This window comes from Acanthopagrus latus, chromosome 6, assembly GCF_904848185.1.
Source record: "Acanthopagrus latus isolate v.2019 chromosome 6, fAcaLat1.1, whole genome shotgun sequence".
Taxonomy (NCBI): domain Eukaryota; kingdom Metazoa; phylum Chordata; class Actinopteri; order Spariformes; family Sparidae; genus Acanthopagrus; species Acanthopagrus latus.
This window is the reverse complement of record NC_051044.1, coordinates 7,216,261-7,240,201: the sequence shown is the minus strand read 5'-3', so window position 1 is coordinate 7,240,201 and position 23,941 is coordinate 7,216,261. Positions and strand designations below refer to the sequence as shown.

The 23,941-nt window shown below is 41.2% G+C and overlaps 1 protein-coding gene across 13 annotated transcripts in view; it reads right to left on the bottom strand.

Annotated features, from left to right (window-relative positions):
• The window catches only part of eif4g3a (eukaryotic translation initiation factor 4 gamma, 3a), a 58,567-nt gene that overhangs the window by 16,568 nt on the left and 18,058 nt on the right, over positions 1 to 23,941 (bottom strand). For 5 of the 13 annotated variants that reach the window (XM_037100190.1, XM_037100194.1, XM_037100198.1 and 2 more), the window contains 14 exons: positions 23,829 to 23,921; positions 22,087 to 22,119; positions 18,393 to 18,413; positions 14,285 to 14,464; positions 13,214 to 13,325; positions 12,898 to 13,058; positions 11,933 to 12,067; positions 10,409 to 10,613; positions 7,468 to 8,244; positions 5,358 to 5,446; positions 3,207 to 3,495; positions 2,959 to 3,083; positions 1,321 to 1,440; positions 243 to 398 (listed from right to left, as the gene is read on the bottom strand). In XM_037100190.1, the coding sequence (XP_036956085.1) occupies positions 243 to 398; positions 1,321 to 1,440; positions 2,959 to 3,083; positions 3,207 to 3,495; positions 5,358 to 5,446; positions 7,468 to 8,244; positions 10,409 to 10,613; positions 11,933 to 12,067; positions 12,898 to 13,058; positions 13,214 to 13,325; positions 14,285 to 14,464; positions 18,393 to 18,413; positions 22,087 to 22,119; positions 23,829 to 23,921 (2,496 nt within the window). The remainder of the gene's footprint in view (positions 1 to 242; positions 399 to 1,320; positions 1,441 to 2,958; positions 3,084 to 3,206; positions 3,496 to 5,357; positions 5,447 to 7,467; positions 8,245 to 10,408; positions 10,614 to 11,932; positions 12,068 to 12,897; positions 13,059 to 13,213; positions 13,326 to 14,284; positions 14,465 to 18,392; positions 18,414 to 22,086; positions 22,120 to 23,828; positions 23,922 to 23,941) is intronic. The other 8 variants (XM_037100199.1, XM_037100192.1, XM_037100196.1 and 5 more) reach the window with 5 other exon arrangements.

The window sequence follows — 23,941 nt, the reverse complement described above, 5'->3', positions numbered from 1 at the left end:
AAATCTTTTCAAGATTATTTTTAACCAAATTTAAGAGAGAGTTTTGGGAAAAATCATCTTTTTCCTTATCAAGCATTGCCAGTAAGTATAAAGGTAAGTATGTGGTCCTGGGCCGAGAAGGCTTTATGTAAGAATATGGTTGTTTGGGTGATATATTAGGTTGAAGTTTAAAGATTTCTTTCACTTTCACACTGAAGAGTATGTGTGTCTGTGTGCTTATATATAAGATTACTTGGCCCTACCTGTGTTTTTTGTATCTCAGGATCCTCTGCAGGAACCTCCCTCTTCAAGCCAGGTTTCCAGGCATTCTCAGATTTTTTCAGCTGAATGTCATCATTCACCGACACATTCATGATGATCTTCCTGGGCGGAGGCCGTCGTGCCCCAATGTTCATAAGCTGTGAATATAAGAATATACAACATGTCAATATTCCTGTTGCAGGCTGCACACATTTTCCTGTAACAAGTTACAAAAACACATTGGCCATTACAGTTTAAGTGGCTATTTGTAATGAAAAACAACAAAATATAATCAAAAACATAAAACAAAGCAACACTATAATGTATATCTGCTCTGCTCATTATGTTGTGAAATATGCAATCTATTCTACTTGAGCAGAGTCATAACAGTGACTCTGCAGCATCTACAAGAGCAGATACACTTTAATGTGCTGCAGCACCTGAGTAGCTTAATTCTGATCCAACAAATCTCGACTCTGATAGCTGTGAAACAGAGCCGCATTGTACTTTAGAATGGTATACTGAAGTTGAATCAGCCACTGAACATTTAAAGACGTCGCCTGAAACCAACTGGAACCAAGAACCTAAAATGAAAAAATCCTTTAATCCCCAAACTATAATGAAGATTTTGACAGAGGTGTAGTGTCAATATACACTTAAAAGTGGCAAGTTATCAAGCAGCTAGGACGAGAGGACAAATAAGGTAGTTATAATGGCAACAAAAGTGTCAATTATCCAACATGTACAGCATGTGGAGCCCGTATTTCTTTCCTATTAAAGGGCACTTGGAAAAATGCATTAAATGTAGATTCCTACAAAATAAAGTTGCCGTACAGCCCTAGATTAACATTTATGAGTTTTCTCTACTTCTAAACACAGTCGTGCTGTTCCATAGAGGTGCAGGATAAAAAAAAACAAGCCCACAGTTTCTGGTTTTAGTTCAGGGGGGTAAACGTGGAGAACGGTGTTGAACAGAAATGGAAAGTGAGAACAGGAGGACTGTGTGTGATTTTATGAATGATTGTGGCAGCTTGAGCGTGCACGTTTGTGTGTGTGTGTGTGTGCTCATGTGTGACTCACTGCAGCTCCTCTTCCTCCAGTCATCTGCCTGCCAAAATCTGCAAAAGCAGGTGTGAAATCAGGTCCTCTGGAAATCGCCCTGGTATCCACCACCCGAGATGGCAACTTGTTTTGGTTTATCTGTAAGACACACAACATACACAGCACATTATTGAACACACCCACAGACACACAAATTGAGGTGAACAGCAGGGGGAGCAGTGATCCAATAATAATCGTGGCAATAGGGTGAAAGGAGTCATCCTGCTGAGTCTGTCTGTGCCTATGTGTGCATTTCTAACCCAGTGGTCCCTTTAAGGTGACCCGCTGTAAATCACAGTCATCCAATGTTAGCAGGTTCTGGTTTATGTATTTTTACTGTTCTGGTGATAAATTGTGCTTGGCGGGTTCAGCGGGCCGCTCAGTCTTTCAGTGAGAGAAGTCAGAACCAGATGTGGAAGGAAGGAAGGAAGCAAGGAAGGAAGGAGGAAAGGCACGCAGGAGAGAGGGAGATAGTTGTGGGGGAGGAGAGAAGAACAAATCCAGCTCTTTGTCTTTCAGCTGTCCTTGACTTCCTCTAGACTCTTTTCCAGAGAGATTTCACTTTCCCCCTCAGAGAAAATGAGACTAAGGGATTGTACATCAACTGTTCGCCGGTCTGCTTGTTCTTTTGGGTGAGATGGGGGAGGGGCACATACTCTCAACACTGCCAAGTGTGACATAATAGCAATGTGATTTTAATCAAAACAGCATTTCAGCCGGACCATATGCTCCACCCATACGTATGTGTGGATCTGAGGAATGAACCAAACTCTCTGTGGTTTATCTTTGATCCAGTGTGTGAAACACGCCTGTTGCTGTGAGCTAAGGAAAACCTGTTTCATGAGGAGCTCTCTCCAAAACTAGGGCTTCAACTAATGACTGTTTTCATTAATAATTCATATAATCCATCAATTAATAGCTTTACCAAACAAACAGTCTTTAAAATTTCAGAGAAAGATAAATGATGGCCGTCACCATGTCTAAGAGCCTGAGGTGAGATTTGTAAATGGCTCGTAAAATAAAATAAAAAAAAAAAAAAAAAAAAAAAAAAAAATATATATATATATATATATATATATATATATATAGATATATATATATATATATATATATATATATATATATATATATATATATATATATATATATACACACACAAAAAATTTAATTCAATTCAAGAAGCTGAAACAACAAAATGTTTGGCACTTTGTTCTTGGAGCTGCAATAATTAGTCAATTAATTGAGTCAACTGAGAGAAAATTACTTGCAAAGCATTTTGATCGTCTAATAATTGTTTCAGTCATTTTTCAAGTAAAAGTGCAGAGGTGGAACGTAAGGAAATACAAACGTTAGTGTCTCGTATCTACAGAGATCCTGCAGCTGCCTGCATCTTCTCATTTTCCCAGTATGTTGTTGTGCTCGAGACACTTTACCAACCCAAACTGTTTGTATTTGCAGACCTGGAAATCAGACACTAAACCTGCCTATCTTTGTGGGGTTTTGAGGAACAGCTCGGACAAATTCTACTGATTGTACATTTAAGTTCAATAATCTTTAAAGTATATCAATATGGCGTGAGGTACAGTTAGCTCTGCAGTTCAAAACAGGCTCACTCACCTTGTCCAGCACCACATCGCTGATGGGCGGGAGCCCCTCAGGCTTCTGTACACAGGCGGGCATGAACTGGAAGCCCAACAGGAAGTCCCTGTCATACTGACGCTTCCCACTGGACTCGGCCAGGTCTGGACCACCAAGCACAATTAGAGAGGGAAAGAAACAAGAAAAAGAGCGATTATAGCGTTGTTATAGAGATAAAATATTTATCTTTTTTTTCTAAAGTAGCTTTTAACATCTGTCTCTCTAACCTTCCATGTCCTGCGGAGCACCTGTGGAGTTCTCCTTGTCTCCGGGAGTTGCTCCACTGTCGCTGCTCTCAGTCTCCGAAGTGTGGCCTGCCCCGTTCCTCATGGGCTCTATCTCAGCCTCACCGTTCTCCTCCGGTGCAGTAGGCTTCCCGTCAGCCTCGGGGCTGCTGGCCGGAGGTGGAGCACAGGTGGAAGTGAAGACTGGTGGTAGGGCCACCGGGCTGCTTCTCAGAGGAGCTGACTGCGGGGCCTGGTCTCCAGCAGGCGGATCCACTGGCCTGGGCTCGTCCTGTGTGAAGGGAAGATTCAGCTTTCAGATCATCAGTATTTGTCAGTATGCATTATGTGCCGCTTTGTTATCATTTAGCCAAATAATAAATGGTTGCTGTCGTGAAGTTCTCTCTGAGGGGATTTAATGTACAAAAAAAGAGAATGATCTGATAATTCATCACATTTAAAAACTAGCAGCATCACCATTTCTCCAGATAACACTGTCTATAATTATTAGTTATGAAGCTGTGAGGAGATCATCTGCAGCATGAAGAAAAGGTAAAACTGCAGGAGTAGAAAAAAAAAAAAGGGGATGGGGGAATAAAAACACAATGAAGATTTAGGACTTGGGGATGAAAGAGAGATAATGAAATGCAGTAAGGACAGAAGGTTCAGCGCAAAACAAAAGACAGAAAAGTAGAAAGATAGGAGGCACAAAAGGCTTGTGATAGTAGGCCGAGTCTTTGGTAGCATAGATCGACAAACATTTATATTGGTATGATTTTATCTACAGCACTGCTGTTGTCATTAAATCAGTATTATGTGAATTATCACCATCTCCACAGAATAACAGAGACTATTATCCTTAGGTTATATTTATCCTTTTATGAAGGATTCTATATGATTTCTTTATCCATTTTTAATTTGTTTTCTCAGAGGCCTAGTCCAAACATACATGGTTCTTTTTGGAAACTGTTAAATATATATATTTTTAAATCTCCTTTTAGACAAGCATTTTAGCACTGTTTCAGAAATAATCTCCATCCACACTAACACACCTTAAAACTCATATCTCAGGCATGCAGCAGTATTAACAGTAAATAGATTTTGTACTCTGGTTGGTTGTTTAGCTACAGAAAAAAAACAAAATACGAGGCAGTGAAGCGAGACTGCTCTTCATAGAGTCCTCCTGGATAATGCTATTTTATCAGTAAAACATTCAAAAAACTATTTTTGTCCTTCGTTTCCCTCACTGTACTTTCAATGTCCGTTTGTCTCATTCTAAATATAAACATAGCATCCATTCTGTCCACAGTACAAATTCAAATACTCCAATATAATTACACATTCACAGAGATCACATTTGTCAGTGAGGCTACATTAACTGATAAATGCGTGTGTCTGTATCTTCCTTTCCAAAAATCGTAGTTTTCTGCTGTCCAGATTTGCTCAATATCTCCAACCTGGAAGGAGTTTTTCAAAAAGTGTTTTCTAAAACAACCATAAAAAAAAGTTGTTGTTGTAAACTGTTGTAAAAAACATATACATTTGTATAGCTAAATGTTCTTTAATATAAATGAAAATCTTGAGACTTTTATTTATATTTCATTACACACATTGTGTAAAAATGGAACTGAAATATAAGTGGTGAGGTTTATTTTTAATTATCTGTATTATTTCTTAAGGATTTGTGTGAATTGTGTCTCTCTGCGTAAAATAACACCAGTATCCGATGGTGTGAAAACTCTCCCACAGCTATAAGCCCCCGAACAAAACAATAAAGGAGAGGAAATGAGAGCGGGACCGAGCTGATTTTACATACAGTGGGCTGTGAGAGCAATGAAGATGATGGATAACTCCTCGCTGTCGTTCTCGGACGATAACAACACCCCCAAGTCATTTCTGTCTGCTTCCTCCACCTCACATGTGGAAACATTTTCCACTTGAACTATTGCCCACATTGTGCCTTTTCCTCTTTTCTCTCTCAGCCTCTCTGACCCAATCGTTGATACCTAATGGGCATTCTTAAATAGACACCAAAGGTTTTTTTAAAAAAAAAAAAGGTGACAAGACCTCACTTAACTGTTGAAAAGTAGGTGGGATATTTGTCAACGGACTACAAAAAAAAAAAAGTTATCCATTTCAGACATTGTTTGTTACCTCCTCCTCCTTTTGAGGTGCGTCTCCAGCAGAGATCCCTTCATTTGGTTTCCTCCAGGTCTTTGGTATAGCAGAAGCAGTCTGATTCACTGCAAGGGAAGAAACACAGGAAAAGGCAATCAGCCCCAGCCAGTCAGCAAACAACACAACCACAATGGGTCTAAACAAGAAATGTGTGTTTTTGTCTGTGTAATGAACCTGTTCGACCACATCTATGAAAACAGTCCTGGAAAATATTAAAATCTTCAAGCCTGCAACGGATTGCAGGTGGTTATGCTCAAGATGATGTAAACCAGATAGTTCTATAAAATGCATAAAAGTCACTTGGATATGAGCTCTATATAGTCCTTACAAGTTGAAAATTACAAACCAAAATAAAACAATATTAGCGAATAATATTTGACAGAGTGGAAAAAGATGGATAACTGGTCTGCTATGATGGACACGGCTAACCAAGCGTCTCCTGCTTTGGTTCTTCAAATTCGGTACCTTTGAGCACATCTTAGTCATAAACGTAATCTGCCATTATTCACATAAACTGAGAACATGATGAACTGATAAGACTGAATTCAGCAAAGACTTTAAAGGGCTAGAAGAAGTGACATTAGTTAGTCTGTAATCTAACATAATAGTTCAATTTTGTGCAATTTTTCCATTTAACCCAATTAATTAAATTCAAAGAATTCTACCATTGATTTAAGCAATTCTTCAACTATGCAGTAACTCTATCACACGGTGGCACTTATACTGTAAATTATTGTCAATTATTACCTAATTCAATATTATTAAATATTATATGCACTGTATTAAAGCTGCATGATATTGGAAAAAACTGACATTAGAATATTTAAATTTTCTGCGATATATAGAGATATGAAGAAATACAGAGCTTTATTTCTCCAGATAACTTGAATAGCTCTATCTGGGAAAAAAAAAAATAATTCTTGTATGATTGGAGGTATTTTCTAGAGGAATGCATTTTATCAAACAACCAAAGTAGGCCTGGCTTTGTTTCATAAATATTTTCAAGGTCGCTCATCACTGATGAGCAAAAACCTCCCAAGAACCCATTAATCTGATTAAATCAAGCAAAATAAGACAGACATCTCTTTTAATATCAGACGAACATCTCTCTTGTCGGTTAGTGAAGGATGATGAGAACTGTGCAAGTTTTCTTTTTGCATCAAGCAGCAAAGTTGTTCCATGCCATTTGAGTTAATTTGCCTTTCTTGACATTGTACATCCCACGCTGCAATGTGACTAAACTGATGATCTTGAAACAATATACTGTGCAGCCCTTCACTGTGATGTGAAGTAAGAGGCAGATGTCACTATCTATCTCTTGTATTTGTAGCAGTACTTCTATGTCAATGTAAATATCGTATATAGAGTTGTCATAAATCCAAGTTTAGTGCACATATCTTAACTCAAAACTGTGATGTAACTCAGTTTTCCCCACGAGGACGAATAAAGTATTTCTAATTCTGATTTCTCTGACTCAGCAAACCAGTGATATGTATGTCAACGCTCCCTCAATCTGTAGAGGGAAAACATAAAGCACATGAGCTAAAAATGGTTTACTGAATCTGACTATGAATGAAGAAGGAAAAAGTTCAACATGCTTGCTGCATCTCTGTGTGGGTTCTAAAGGCTGAAAGTCGATACCGATGACTTGTACGTCAGGTGCTGCTCTGCAGACTCTTAAGCACCCCAAATATCTACCTTTTTTCCCCAGCATATAAAAACACCAAAAATGTGAAAAAAAGCCTTAAATATATTTAAAACATGCGTCATTAATTCTCAGTGTTTTCTGAAAGAATGTAACTCTGACCATGTTGAGCATTTACTCTTTGTGAGGGAACCAACTGTGTCAGCACAGTGCATGATTAGAAATTATTTGTAATGAGTGCTATGTGGGTGTTCATAAAACTCCCTAGTGCACAATAGAGGCACTTAATTTTGCTAATAAACCATAATACCATGAAAAAAGTAATGTAGTCAGAACACAGTGTTTTATTTTTAGCTGGAGTGTCACACTGAAAAAAAAGGCTGAAACATTTTTTGTCGAGGCTGCGATAGATTTTAGAATTGAAATGAGCAGATATAGTACCTGTAGTGGGACTCTTCCTGGTGAGTGCTTGTTGCTGGGACTCTGTTTTGCTGTCAGTAATGCCTCCATGTGCCTCCGTCCCTACTCTGGGGGGGTCTTTAGTGTCTAGGGGCTTGCTTAGCTCGTCGGCCTCTGTTGTGGCCTGCACCAGAGGCGGAAGGCCAGGGGGGAGCATAAGTGGCAGAGCTGGGGCGGGGCTTGAGGTCAGGGTGACTGGCACTACAGCCACAGGTGCCATGGGGGCGAGCGCAGCAGCAATGGGCACCTCTGGCCTCACATCAGAGGGCAAAGTTTCAGAGGAGGAGGCTTCTCTATAAGCAGGAGCAGAGGCCTGGGGCTGGAGTGCAGCTGAGGACAGAAGAGAAGGCTCGTGAGCCGGGGCGTCGAGCTCGGTCACAGAGTCTGCAAGGCCGTTCAAAGCCTTCGGAGTCGGTGCTGGCGATGCAGCCAGAGCTCGTGGGGCGTCTGAAAGAGGCTTGTCTGTGTTGGGAGTCTGAGGTGGCGCCAAAGAAGGTTTGGGCTCCCCGACTGAGGGGGAGGGAGACGAGGCTGAAGCAGTGGACTCCCTGGCTGAGGGACGTTCACTTTTGTTGGCCACTGACAGAGGGAGAGTCGCGGGGGCGGTCATCGAGGCAGGTAAGGGAAGCTCTGGTTCAACAGTAGAACAAGGCTCGGTTACAGGAGTGTTGGCCTCGAGTCTCTCCACAGGGGCTTCAGGCTGCACGAGTCCAGGCGAGGAAGACTTCTGGACAACTGGCTCCAGTTTTGGCGTATCATCTGGAAGGATGAAGAGGAGATAAAAGATTCAGTCATCAAAAGCTATTATTCTTTGACAGTTTCTTTAAATAGCTGTAAATGTTTCTCTAAAGCATCTTAATTAAGGAACTTTGTTTTGGTCTTCATGCCACAATATGTTCAAATAGAAAGTAAAGAAACATGTCAGTATCTAAAGTGGAGGTCACTTTAGTTTTACTGGATAACTGCAGTTCATAGCGTTCTCTTTGGAACCTGTTCCTGTGTAAGTACTGTTGGCTAACCTGTTCCAGATAATTACTGGAAAGTTGCTAACACAACACTCTGACTTGTGAGTGAAATGAAAGTGAAAGCTTTCAGTGTGCAGCCTCTTCTTGAAAAAAGAAACAGATACTTAGAGTGTTTGGGAATCGCCTCTTTTTCAAACCTCACTCAGTGTCTCATTGTGGGAGGCACCTCCTGGTGTCCCAGCCCATGACTGGACTCACAAGAAATGTTTGTGTTGGTTCAGGCGGGCGTTCTCCCCGATTCCAAGTCCAAACAGAGCAAGCTAGCCCATTGAGGTGAGCTGTGTGTCTGTTACTGCTGCTAGCAATTGAGGATTTTAGCTAGCTATGGCAACCACAGCATCCTCTGAGGGGAACAGTGGTGGCAGCAAGGCTAAATTTGTGGTAACCATCCCAGGGTGGGATGCACTGCTGGTACACTTCAAGTCTTTTACGTATGCATGCGCCATGCCAGTGAGGATACTGGACCACCACATCGCCTCAAAAGTTGACCCTTGCCTCTCTGATAATGCAGTTTTCCCTTGATATTTGGAAGGTGGTGTTCTGCCCAAGCCCATGATTTATGTTAGCTAATCTTCTTTTAGCCACCCCATGCTGGAGATGTTACACAGCGCCTCTTGCAGGGGAGTGAAAGGCTTCTTAATTCACTCTGTCCTGTAAGAGCCTTATGCATCTATTTGGACAGGACTAATGGATTTAGGAAGAGTGACCAGCTTGGTGTATCTTGGCCCCCCTTCTCATACAGGGAAGGCTCTGGCTCGCTCTTGTGTGTCACAATGGGTGGTGGTGGATTTTGAGAGTTGTGGTCTGTAGCTACTGCAGAGCCTGCAGGCTTAGGTCACCAGGGGTGCAGCCACAGGAGAATTTCTGTGAATACCCGCTTCGTGTTGGGCATCCCTTCACACATTTATTTGGTTTTATCACCTGGACATGAGGACTTCATTGGCGCAGTCATTCCTGAGTGTGGGTTCATGTTAACTGTACGCTAGCTCAAAAGAGCGCTTGCCTGCTGGAGCGTGCAATTGGTGAGTGGGTCTCCTATAGTGACACAGTGTGAAAGGTTTCAAATGCTGCTCTAAGACAGCAGGCAAATCAGATTTGTTGCTCATATCAGATATTTAAGATGGAGTGTCCATATTATTCACATGTGATCAGATCATCACCAGCATATCTGCGTTTATTTTGCTGTGGTAGCAAAATAGGCATCACTCACTGTGAACAACAATGTATTGCTACTGAAACGAGTCCAGTTACCATGATACGGTACTTAAACTGTTGGTGAAAATTCTCAGACATCCAGACCATGGTAATTCTGTCTCATCGCTAAAGTCCATGGACTGTTTTCTTCCACCACCGCTCTGCTAGTAGCAGCATGGATTCTGTTTAGCTGCTCTGACGCACTTCCGTGATTCTGGATTTGATGTTGTCATTGTCTGTCACGTTGTGGGTGACACCAAGACACTTTGAAATGTGATTATGAGTGGCCAGAGCATCCGGACTGAGACGCATCTGTAGAAATTGAATTTCATATTTCAAAACCATCGTCAAATGTGGTTTTTTTTTGCCGTGCAGACTTCCTAAACTCACTCTGTAGATATGCCTAATATCTGGTTGGTGTTGGCAGTCTGAGCACAGCCAGAGAACAGAATTTTTTTGTTACCAGGGTAACACCAGTTTTCTGAAAACCAAGTGAGGTATCTCACAACGCTGCCCTGCTTGCATTCATGGTCCCTGTTAATTAAAGGTTCTCTCAGTTCAGGGTTACGGCTCCACATAAGGGGGGCACTTCCTGCCGTAACAGGTAATGACAGAGCAGTAACTGGTTAAACTGTTAAATGTGGGACCCCTGCTTGTTAGGAGTGGCTTTATTCTGAGCAAATGAAGGGGATGTTGGTGCAGACCTGGCCCTGGTTTGGTGTCTGAAGCCCCAGTTGTCAGCGGCTGCTGTGGCTGTTGGGGCTGTGGTGGCTGTGGCGGTTCCAACGTGTAGCCTCCAGGATGGGCCTGTTGTGGCTGAGGAGGCTGCGACTGCTGCGGCTGCTGCGGCTGCTGCTGCTGCTGCTGCTGCTGCTGCTGCTGCTCTGGAGTCTGGCTGCTGCTCAGCTGCTGCGATTTGAGGTAGAAAATGTGAGGATAATGAGGGTGCGGCCATAAAAACTAGCAACACAGAAAACCAGAGAGATAGGCACAGAGATGTAGGCAAGCACGCACACAAAAAAATAAAACAAACAAACCCAAATGCAGGATTAAGCAGAAATAAGGAGTCCAATGGGGTGTGGTTAGATTTAAGAAGACAGCAATGGAGGATGAGACAGAGGATGAAGATCAATGTGGGAGGAATGGGAGGAGAAGGGAGACGCCTCAGAGCAATGCAGAGGAAAAGGACGTAGGGAAAAGGGGGCAGATAGAAAGAAATAAAATCAAAAGGGGCACAAAGAGACAGAGAAAGAGAGGAAAGACACTGTTAACATCCACAGAAGGACACAGGGAGAAAGAAGTCACGATGTCCTTCTTCAGAATCCAGGAAAGCAGTCTTATTTGGGCTCTGGACGTTTCATTCATTTAAAAGTGCCAATGGCGTTAGATCAATTGTTTCAGCTTCAATATCACGACCAAGAGCCCTGCTGCTTTCCATTCTATCCTTCTTAATAAGAGCTGCAATGCCAATAACAGTGACACTCTCTTGTTAACATCTTGGCAATGCATTTGCGCTAAAATGCAAATAAATGTTGTTGTTTTTTTTTTAAGGACAGAAGGGATAGACAACATTATTTGAATGGATTCTGGAGTAGGAGAAGGAGAAACACACAGTACATATGCATCTACTGTAGAAGATTGTGAGTGAGTAGAAAGAGTGATAGGGAGGGAGTAAGTATTTAAAACAGCTGTTAAGAAGATTAAGTGCTGTGAAAAAATTAGGCTTCAAGTGGTTAGATGTAAAGTCATAGACGTTCAAACATGTCGTATTTCATGTCAGCAAAAAGGGCTGGATGTTTAATCTTCTAAGGGACTTTCGACTTGCGAAATCTCACGAACATAAGACAAAATCAAGCTGGTGTCACTAACAAACACTCAAGATTATTTATCACAAAACTACTAACATAACATTTTTCATATGTCATTATTCCTTTCTAAATGTAAGTCCTGAGCGATAAAACTCCAGGCATGTTCAGGACAGAGAGCCACCATGAATTTCTTATGAGAGGGTAAGATGGCAGAGTGAATTACCAAGGACACCGAGGCCGTGTCCTGTCTGTCACACACATGGTGGAGGAGCAGCAAGGATTAAAGCACAGAGCTGCCGAGCAACATGAGATGCTTCTCCTCTACTTGGATGATGCTGTAGTCTTATCAGCTGCTCTTAATGCCACTCTACCTCAAGTGTAACTACTACAGGTGAGCGGCGGGTGTTGAGAGAGCCATACCTGTGGGGGTGTAGGGGTAGAGGAGGGGCGACCGACAGGAGGCGTTGAATTCCTGCTCCCTGAACCCCCTGCCATGATCTCCTCTGTGATATCCCTGCCACCCTGATTGGGGTCACGGATACGGATCTGGGAGGACAATGGCACAAAAAAACAGACCTCACTAAAGCGCCCCAGTCTTGGAACGACCCAGCCGCAGCCATATTTTGTGGAAGTTGTTCATCAGCAGAGTTATAGACCAACAGGACGCGAGTCTAAGTTTGGAATAAAACATCTGTTGTGCCCTGAAATGTGTCCTCATGTGAGCACTGTATTCCAGATTTGAACAAAAAAATTAGACCCTCAGTAAAATCATATGATTGGTTTTGGGCATAATAACGCATAATAATTATTTAATTAAATAAACAAAACTTATATTGAATGATTACACGCTAATGTGGAGTATAATGTCATGCTGAGTATTCATCTGTGGGTAAGAGAACAGCTCACTGATATAACTATAATTTTCATTCCCCAACATCAGTCGGTATTGGCTCCAAACATTACCTCCAATTAGCAATACGAGTATTGGTCAGTTCTTTAAAATGTACTTTTGAAGATTTCTCTAATTTTCTGTAGATTTTTATCTATACACTGACAATGGCAGTTTTTAATGATAAAAAAGGGGAAAAAATAGTCACAGTGGGATGTCTAAATCATCAAATGACCTTTTATATTTATGCTGCAAAATATAACAGTGGCGAGATCCAAAAATATCTGAAGCCTGCAAATAATCAAATGTCTTTTTTATATTGTACGATATGATGGAAAGCTTCCAAATTACCTCTGAGGTGAGACCGATCTAAATTTCTGTGACAACTGATGAAAGTTGCCATTACGCAGGCGTTAAGGCGAGTTTGTTTTGTCTACAACCATCAAAACATTTACTTTCACTTTGCAAGCCTCCATGAAACTACTAAGATACTCACTGTTTTCTTCTCACGCTTGGCTGGTGGAGGTTGCTGTGGTGTAGGCACTATGATGGGGGGTGAGGGGGGGTACACAGTCTGTCCTGGGTAGTAGGGCGGGCCGGCTGTGGGAACGGGAGCAGGAACAGAGGGCGAGACAGGTGGGTGGTACCTGAGGGGGTCTGAAAATAATATAAGGAGAAAACACATGTCAGGAAGACACTGATACACAAGCCGGATACATTGTGCTACTGTATGGTGAAATCAGATTTTAAATGTGTCTTGGGTGTGGGAACAGTATGACTGTATGCGTGTCTGTATTCAGTTAATGACTCACGATATGGGGTAGGGTACTCCCCCGGCCCTGGACCAGGATAGAAGGTTCCAGACCCTGGAGGCTGAACAGAATACTGCTGAGGAGGTCCCACGTAGGGCGTACTGTGACGATACTGCGAGTAAAGAGACAGATTAACACTTCATCAGCGAGACAAGGCAGTGACTGTAAAAACAATTAAAAACTGCACATGATTAGCGGTGTTTATTTGGGTTTCATTGAAGAGATTTTAACTGATCGTCTGTGAGACTTTAGATGCCCACGCCAGTGTTTGTGCTGCATTTCTACTAATCCGTCAAATCTAACGAGCCACAGCTGCAACCACAGTTTTTCTTTGAGGTTTTTCAGCGCAAGAAGAAAACAAGACACCGGTCAAAACTGGGACTCAATCCCATTTCCAGTTTTTACCCCTATCCCGTGTTTTTAAGTGGCTCCTTGCCCCTCAGAACAGAGTTGCAAGGGTAAGTAGTTGTAATCTACCTCTACAAGTCTCTTGTACATCATTAGTTGTCATGGTTTTGATGTAAACAGACGCAAACAGACATTTCCAATATAGGTCATCGTCAGCTGTGGAGATTTTTCTTGTGTTACTGTGACAATCCTGGTGATATCACAATTCTGTTTGCCATTTATCTGATGGAGATAGTATATATGCTCACAATTTGTTCACAACTTCAAGCTATCAATCAAGAGTCCAAATATATGCTTCATATTTCAGGTTGGAGCTTCGTATTTAACACACAAAAGTGGCATCAATCTTCTTACCAAAAAAGCAAGTATGCAGAATTCCTGAAATTTGGTAATTATTTCTTTAATCCGTTACATCTAACCAGTAGCAGCTGCATCTGAGAAGCATGTTCTGAGTATTCATTTATTACAAGAGAAAAGATCACTGATCATCTGCTGAAGAAGGTCTGAAATTAAAATACTTCTGCTTAACTTGAAACAAAGACAAACCGTGATTCAGATTTCATTTTATCAGTGCTCATTTTAATAAATTCAAACTTATGTGCTCACACAAATAAACTGAGGTACAGAACAACATCTTGAGTTGAGAGTGTGTGTGTGTGTCACCTGTGGGATGTAGTACTGTGCAGCCTGTGGAGAAGGGAAAGGCATGGGTGCCATGGTCATCATGATTGGTTGGTTAGTCGGGTAGACAGCCGCTGTGGGGGTCTGCGAGCCGGGCCGTATGGAGGGTGTGTTTGTAGGGATGGTGGGCCTCGCAGTCTGCATCTGAGTCCGCTGGAAAAACTGAAAGCGACAACAAAAGACACTGAGTGCCATCGCTTTTCATGCAAGTCGCCACGCTTGAAGTAAAATACAAACTATGTGGCGTTTTTTTTTTGGATGTCTTCCTCGTATGACCGACACATTTCTCCCAGTGAGAAGACAAACAAAGAGACAGACAGACGGCCCTCGTGTTTATCAGCAGCTTCAGAAATTGCTGCAGACCATGAAGACCATTACATAAAAAACAATCAGAGGGATGGAAGACAGAATGATTTACAGGCAGACATGCACAATAATACTTCTTTCAAATCCATCTATAATCACCCCACAATCTCCTCCACAGAACACCTCTAATATCTGGATTTTATATTGTAACTGGTGGGCAACATGACGAATCAGATGATTGACATCACTTTTTTTAGACACTTTGGTCCTAAATATTTCCGCCCACAAACATCTAATCAGCAGCTGTAGAAGCATGAGTGAGTAATTTATGTCTGAACAGAAATCCGTGGTATGTAATCAGTCTACTAAAGAGTTAACCATCTTAATTCCTCCGGACATTCAAAACCTTCACAGCCAACGGCCTTTACGGGATTCATATACAAATGTATACAAAGTGGTGGATCATTTAGTTTTAGTTTTTGGTTTTGAAAGGTTTCACTGACTGACTGTAGTCTGGGTACACAACCTTTGTGTGGTCATGAAGGGACCTTTGTGTTTAAGGTAGTGTTCACTGGGATTTTAAATGTCTTCTGAATTTTGACGATTGATAATTTGAAACTTTAAGTCCCCTTCAGGTCAAAAATGTGTTTTTTCTTCTTGTTCCTACGGTGGAATGTCTGAGCTTCACATTGTAGAATGATGTATGACAGTAAAAGCCTGTTTTCACAAACATTGATGAAAGTGTAAATTTTTGTGTGCTCATTAAAAATCTCATTTGAAAGAGGCCGACCTACGAGCATGATTTGTGTCATCACAAATGGTTTGGAAGACAATATTCAGCATGCATCTGCCCATTTTTATACTCCCTTCAGTGCGCACCACTAAAAAGTAAACGGCCTGTGTGCCTGTGAAGTAGTTAAACATCTGAAATGAAATATAATTACATAATCACAGATCCAGGATTCTTTTAATGAGGGAGAAGGAATAGATGCCATTTTAAGGACTGTAATGTGGTAATTATACCTTCTTTTCTGGCAAAACCCATGTTAGAGATGTTTTATGAATGTGTGGAAGGGGATCTGAAGCTACTTTTAACTAGAAGGAGAATCTCTGTGAGATGATTGTTCATCCATTTTTTCTGTGGTTGGATAAGCAACAACTTTGGAGTGTTTTCAAAAGACAAAGAGCAGAGGTTACTGATTACTGTTATGCAGGATTAGCCAAAGTGTAAATTTCATTACTTCTTGTGTTTTATATTTTCCTACATTCGAGCTCTTTCCTTTTATTATTTTGGCCAGTCTGTCCGCACTGTGAAAAAGCTACACCAGACTCCACAGCTGTAATAAATAAAAAAAAACTCTTGGACTGCTGAATGACTTCAAATACCTCTTTTTGTGCCTGAGCAGCCTGGCCAACCTTGTTCTGACTGTGTGACACACAGCATGGCTCTCTTCATCGGGAGGCAATATGGCCCTTTCTCGTGCACCGCAGTGCGCACAAAACTTACCCGTAACCACTGCAGCTACAATGACTTCTATGAAGCCGGCGTCACCATTTGTCCAAAGTTTAATATTGGATGGGTTTTGTGTTTAGACGAGACCTGAAGAAAGACCACTACCAACAGCTGTGACTGACTTCCAAACACCTCGAGCTCAAGCTGGGATACCCAACCATAGTCACAGTGTGCTCCAGTGCAGGAGAGCAGGATAAACAATGCCGTAAAACCCTCTAAAAATACCCAGGAGGGAAATCACCTTTACCGTAATAAATCAGGTTCAAGGGCTTTTATTGTAAATAGCCCTGTGGAAATCTGGGAAATAACCAGGAAACTGTTCATTACCAGCTACCCGAAGACTGTCTCGGTTTAATTGCTGGCAAAGCAAGAAATATGAGTCAACAGACAAAACAACTTTTAGACCCTGTCCACAAAAAAGTGCTTGAAACAATCACTGAAAACAACATGTGGTTTCTGCAACAACACTGAAACCACAGGTATGTCCAGTGGGCATCTACAAAATAATATCCAAAATTACACATTTCCAGTAGTGGAATGCATCTGAGTATCCTTACTATACATACTTAAGTTCAATGATAGGTGTACTTTAGTTGAATATCTCCATTTTATGGCACTTTGTATTTCTGCATCTCAGTAGCAGCACTGCACTTGTTACTCGACTTCATTTGTCTGACAGCTTAAATTTCAGATTGCAATTTTTAACACCCTTTCTGCCTTGTGAAAACTGTTTAATAGAACAATTCAAATGCATCAAATTTAGGGATAAACTGAAGGATTATGTGTTCCTTCATGCATTTAGAAAATTCTCCCTCTTAAGATAAATAAACTCTTTACAATCCCTTTTGATTATCTTGAAGATTCATCATCAGAAAGATGAAATCAGGCTGTGTTTCTTAAGTTGACTTTTTAGAGATGGACAGCAACGCTACAAACATATGATGATCTTCTGGAATATGATGCACTGCTGTCGATAAAACCACCCAACAGTATATAAAGTGGTTAAAATAAGCTCAACCTTAAAAAATCTACAGCAGTAAAAAACAACAACACAGGTGCAATATGTAAGAAATGGCCACCTGTTGACCACCTGAGTGACCGATAACTGCTGCCAACTAGTTAGCTTTGTTAGCCGTGTAGCTAGCAGTTCAGACTGTTAGCTTGGAGTACCAGGGGAGTGTTGGGTGTTTACATTGAGTTTTGGACCTGAGCAGGCAGGACTTGCTGGTTGAGATGCTAAACATGCCTTGCAACACAACCTTTAACGCAGCCGTATTATTAATACAAAGACATCTGGCATAATAGTAAAACCAACAGGAACCATTTGATTATATAAAGTGTACTTGTCCATTTGATAATTTCATTACATGTTGCTGATAATATACATTTTTAATTAATGAAGTAAGGTTTTGAAGCAGAATTCTGGTTTAAAACATTCAAAATGTGATAAAATTAAAAGAAACAACAATACTGAAGTTATGTTAAAGACGTTTGTGTGTTGCATTGCAGCGATGTCTACTGAAGTTAGTATGCTAACCAGCTAGCCTGATCCATCCTGTTTTCTAATACCACTCTGTCTGTCAGTCTGATGGTGCTGTAGTTTCAGCTGGGAGATGTTTGTGAGCTATAAATTTGCCTTGTTCACAAGTACTAGTTTTTTTTTAAGTCAGATAAATGTCTCACAAAATGTCAGAGAAGGAAATTTTCTTACATCTGTTCTACTAACTGAACAGAAAAAGACAACGAGAAATCTTCTAGAGTTTCTCTCTTTTACAGAACTAAGAAGAAGTTATTTGCCCTGTTAATGCATCGTAAAACACACTTCAATAAACATGTCAGGAACAAGGCCAAATCCTACATCTTGCACCTTTACGTAATGGATCTGAATACATCTGCCACCAGTGGATATTTCCAACAGGTAGTAGAGTCATTTCACACGGATAAAAAAAGGAATTTAAAAACCACTTATATCCTGGGGAGGAATATACAGTATCTTTCATTGTGCATGCTGTTCATTAAATTGTGCAAGCTAGCTAAAGATGAGTAATGAATGGAACAAAAAAAAAACGTGAACTACAAACTAAAAAGTCCAGTAATGATCATCCTTAAGATAAAGAGAGAAGACATGGGGATGCAATGATGATTAATGAATTCTCTACAGAGTGAAAATGAGGGGGTGTGCAGGGGTAAAAGTTAGGAGGGGTGGGATCATTTCGAGGGTGATCCTCATCATGCCATGCAGGTCTGCAGAGACACAGAGGGAAGTGTTACCTGGATGGGCCTGAATCCTCCCTTGAGTTTTGAAAGCAGGAAAGAGAGAAAAGCCAATGGGAGACTGAAGCCTCAATACAAGAAACAAGCAGGCAATCGCTCACCCACACAGATCAAGACAGGAAACTACCCAATTATTTCCATATACCTGACACAGTACCTTTTCCTGAGCTGCTTTGATTGACTGAAATAACTCATACAATAGCAAAGAACCTCGAAGTGAGAGCTGATTTATCACTGAGTGGGTGGTAGAGCGGAAAAAAAAGCTTGAAAGTCACATCAGCATTTTACTTGTGGCACACATTTCCACGTGCAGATGGGACTTTCTCCCCCTAACACGCACTTCAAGAGGTATTTCCTTTCTCCAAGTGTGCAGCCTGTGTGCCAGCCTACCTTTGCCAATTTAACTTTTTCCAGCCCCACTGAGAACTGGCTGTCACCTACAACAATGACTTAGCCACAGGGATGAATGTTGAGGGGCTGAACCAGGGGAGTTACAGACATCCTTCAATCTTAAGGAGCTGATAGGTGTCACTTCACTGCCCTGATAGTCCGGCTGAATCATATCGATGAAATAAATCCTTTATGAAATAGTCTTTATATCTTGTCTTTTTTCTAGCATCATGATGCAGTTCGAATCTGGGCTGTGAGGATTTGTCAGTTAATTGATTTGTCCAGTTTTTCAAAAGGTGGAAATGCTCACATAAATGTACAGTATATATTAAGATCGTTCGACTGTGTGACATTTCCACAGTCCTAAGCATCTCAGAGGACACACTCAGGAGTAAAACTCAGATTAATAGAGTTATTTACACTCTGAACAGTTCTCTGGAGGAAACAACAGTTGTTTGTTTAAGCGTCAACTCCATCACCATCGTCATCTCCACTGGTTTTGACCTTTTGGGTCACACACATACACACTCAAGCTGTGTTTCAAACCCAAAGTAGTCCGTTACACTGATAAGTGGAGGAGGAAAACATAATAATGATGATCCTTGTTTGGAGACAGACTTATGTTTTTGGCCAAATGAATTCATTTTCTGATCTCTATGTAGCCTTTGCTGTGCATTGAGTGTGTTTCAGGGGGGACAATGGCTGTTTTCTCCATTGGTATAAAAGGCCAGTGTTCCCCTTCATCTGCTTTCCGACTCCACTTCCGTGGTGGCACAAGAGGATCCCAGCGCCAGTTTGTGACAGCCAGAGCTACACTTGTATGTGTGTGAGAGTATATGTGTGTGTGTGTGTGTGTGTGGACACTAATGTCGGCAAACACACCCGACACACTTTGACACCATTCTATTAATAGTCTGTTAAAAATGTGTCTACACAGAAGGGTCCAGAAGGTGAGCATGTTAGACAACAAGTTACACAGGATGATCTGGCAACCCGAGGTGTGAATAAGACGTCGGTCTTAAAAGTCGACAGCTGTGTGAATCATCACAGCGTGAAATCAATAAACATAACATGAAGTCACGTGGACTGAATGTCAGAAGCCAGATGTGTCTAAGACTCCACCAGGTAGCACACAAACAGCATCAGAAACACTGCACTGCCAGGCACAAACACATTAACGTGCTCTTCATAATCTAATGACACTGGAGTCAACCGCCGGACAGGATACAGAGTGTAATCTACTCAAGTGTCAGCCACAGACACACACACAGTTCCAGTTCCTGACTCTGTCCTGGATCACAGCCTACCTGACAACTGACTACTATCACTTATCACTTGGTCTTGTTTGTCTCTGGAGCACATTTTCCATTTAGAAATTCCTGTCACGAGTGTCACGATTTTGATTCTAAAACGAAAATGAAACGAAATTAGCTTTCAGTTTCGATCATTAAAATTTAAAAGGCAGTATCAGCCAGAGATCCTATGTTGATTTGTTTGGGCAGAGGGTTTATTCGTGACAGATTTGAGAAACTGAAAACTGCAGTTGCGCTGGCTGCCTGTTTCAAACGCCATTAATAAACACACTGCTAGTGTGATCAACTTTATCTTAGAAATGTCTTATTTCAGAAAACAGAATAATCAGTGTCTCAAGACTACTTCTAAGAGGCATCTGTGTCCCTGTGGAATTTAGTTTGTAGATGTGGTTGTGAGGAAATCTAGATCATAAAGTTTCCCCCCTCCTCAAAAACAATGAAACAGCCAATTTAATTAGTAGTAACTTGGTGTAATTACTAGAAACAAATGAGACTACGGTCTCATGAGGTTGTTGTCACTGAAAAAGTCTGACAGACTGAGTCACACAAGCCTGGAAATAACCGTCCCTTATTTACATAAAGTAATACAGCAAAATATCCTTCAGCACGACTGTGATTGTGTGGAACACCTATTAATATGAGGCCAACAACAACAATGCTTTAAAAAGATCAAACGGGAGGTGTAGACAAGTTGCTACAGGCAGAGTCTCCTAATTTTTCAGCGATACCGTCATTAAGTATTGGGGCATATATCATATTACACATATATACACAGACACATGTTTAATTAAAGCCCAACCCTGTTTTTGGGGCTGATGCCAAAACTGATATTGGGGAGTGAAAATGTGAATTATGAATTAAATGTGATTATCAAACCCTTGCAACACAGATATCTCATGGAGGTGGGACACTTTGCAGTTTAACAATAAACTTTACTGTTTTAAATGACATCTGTGCAACTGTTAACTGTAAAGACCGGGCTATAAGTTCCCTGTGGCTGAACCAACTGAATGTGGAAACAGCAGCAAAGCCTCTGAGCTAGAAACCTACTTGTTAAAATGACACGTTACTCTCTTATTATAAGCTTGTCGCTAATGGTACAAACCTAAAGCAGCTAGCAGCTCTGACCATTTCTTGTGCAATTATCTAGCCATTTCAATGCCAGGGCTCACCTCCACACATTCAAATCTTCTACCTAAACAAGTCCCCTGCCGACACCATTTTGCAGGACCACCATCACTGCCTACTGTGCTTCCCACCGTTTGCACCGCCCAAGATCACTGTGATTGGTTTAAAGAAATACAAACAGGCCAGAGCGTTTGTTTTTTTTTTTCCTTCTATAGCAGAACAACAATGGGAGCAGCCAGTCCTTTCTGTTCCAGCTCTGGAACAGTAATGTGGAGATAGATCTGGCTATGCAAGACTAATCGTTTTATAATTGCATTGTAGCCCGCAGCTATTGAAAGGTACCAAGAGATTTCCACCCCAATAATCACTCAGAGAAATACATAAAACTGTTAGGAATCCTGGGAGAACGACATTAGGATACATCCTGTGCAAAAGTATACTTCTTCCACTCAGAGCTCAAGCACGGGACACCCTAGAGCTTCACAGCATCTAAACCTGATAAAGACTATTAAAAACCAATTAAATTCTTGGAATGAACTAAGATCAGTCTCACCATAAAAATAAACATGAATAGTGCAAGAACACACCCGACAGGAAACAGCTCCGTGCACCTGGCTGTATATCTTGATTTAATAGCAGCATGCTCAGGAAAAAAAAATAAAATAAAAAAAATCCCACGATAATTAAAACCTCTTTAACTACATCCAAGATACTTGAAGGCTTTTTCAAATCGGAGTCTTTTTTTAAGGAACAGCAGACGCCCCACAAACAGCCTTTTTGCCAGCAGGTACCAGCAAACTGCTTTGATGATGATGATGCGAGAGAGGGAGCAGGAGGGGCGTTCAGCGGGGGTAAATTACCTGATGGTGGGTTGGTCGTGGGCCCGTAGCAAACTGGTGGGGGAGGGAGGAGAGGTCCAGCAAGGAGATTTGAAGCAGTGATGGCAAAGCGGGGAGAAGAAAGAGCATAAGAGAGAGACACAGAGATAAGATGAGCGATGAAGGCAGATGCTTGAAAAATACAGTACAGAACCACAGAGCAACAAAGCTTTAAAGACACACGGCACACGATGCAGCGCTCAGATCAGGTCGAAGTGTGTGTTTGTAAATCACAGCTGGCTTTAAGTACAAGAGAGCTGACGTGGGACATCATAGATATTTTGATGGCTGATTGGCAAACACAGAAAAGAATACAATTTGTAGTGGAATTAGGGCTGCAACCAACTAAACATTTTCTTTGTCAATTAACCTGCTGATCATTACCCTGATTAATCAATTAGTTGTTGGTAGAAACTGTTGGAAAATGGTGAAAAACGTTTATCACTGTTTCCCAAAGCCAAAGGTGACGACCCCAAATGTCTTGAATAATCCACAACACAAATGTATTCAGTTCACTGTCACAGAGGAGAACAGAAACTGATTATTTCTTCCATGAAGTATTCCTCAAACAGATGAACTGATTATTAAAACAGTTGAAGATTCATTTAATCATTGACAATCAATCGATTAATCGCTGCAGCTTTACACACTGACCGTGGTCTCGTTAACCTTTATCTACTGATGGGGGATGGGCAGGAGCCAGGCATCATTAATAAATCATGTTTACTTGATGTGTGTGTATAGAGGATGCTGGCAAAGTCGATAATATATCAGGGTTTTTATTATTAATTTGTTTTTTGCTAGGCTTGCTGTGGTGGGAGATGTTTCACTAAAGGTGTTAGCTACCTTTCAGTGACCCTTGAAGGGAAAAAAACTGCACACACCTGATCTACACAAATACATACTTAAAAAAGTAAGATAATACAAAAGGCATTTTAACTTATATGTTGAACTCCTCGACAGAAGGAAACTAAGCCGCCATATGCCACCAGTGATACAGAAACACCGACCACAACTAGCTCATAAGTAGCATGCAAGGAGTCCTCGTTAAGAAAATAAAATGTAACATGTAACACCAGGTCCTACCTGCATGTGACACAACTGATTGTCAGCAAAAAAACTAGCTTCATCTCATGGTTTCTCACTGGAAATCATTTTTAAAAAGCAGGCAATAAAAGGCAAATTGTTCTGCTTGCATTAAAATTGCGACATGGATGAGGAACAGTGGATTAATAAAGTCCAGTTGAGGAGTTATTTGTTACAGTCTCCTTTGACAACAAGACCCTAAAACAAGGTGCCAGCTGGTTGGAGGGAGATCGCCAGTGAGAAGTCTTAATATCGCAAACTCCCCCATCTTTTACTTGAGTGGTTGAGTCAATCTGATCTCTAGCACACAGCTAATAGGTATGAGTTTGGTTTATAAGACGTAACATAGTTAAAATTCAGTGCGGACAGTGAGCATCCAACATTACATCATATCAGGTGTTTATATGCTGTTAAAACACAGTGTGAGTTAGATATATTTCCTCACTCCCAGGAACAGATTGAGATCATTCACCATTTCAGGAGCTCTATTGTGTTGCTTCTACACACACACACTAACACACACACACACAAAAGCCCTCCATCACTGACTCAATGAAACTTTCACAGTAAAAGCACAAACTGTTTGTGTACTTGAAAGCAGGTGAGCTGTAAATCTACCAGACCAGAGGGACACTCACCGGGCGACTTTGTGGCTGTGCATTCATTGGCTGTGTCTGGGGAGAATACACTAAAGGGGCAGAACCAGCATTTTGTCCAGGGTTGTATGGAGACTGTGAAAAGACGAGAGGCA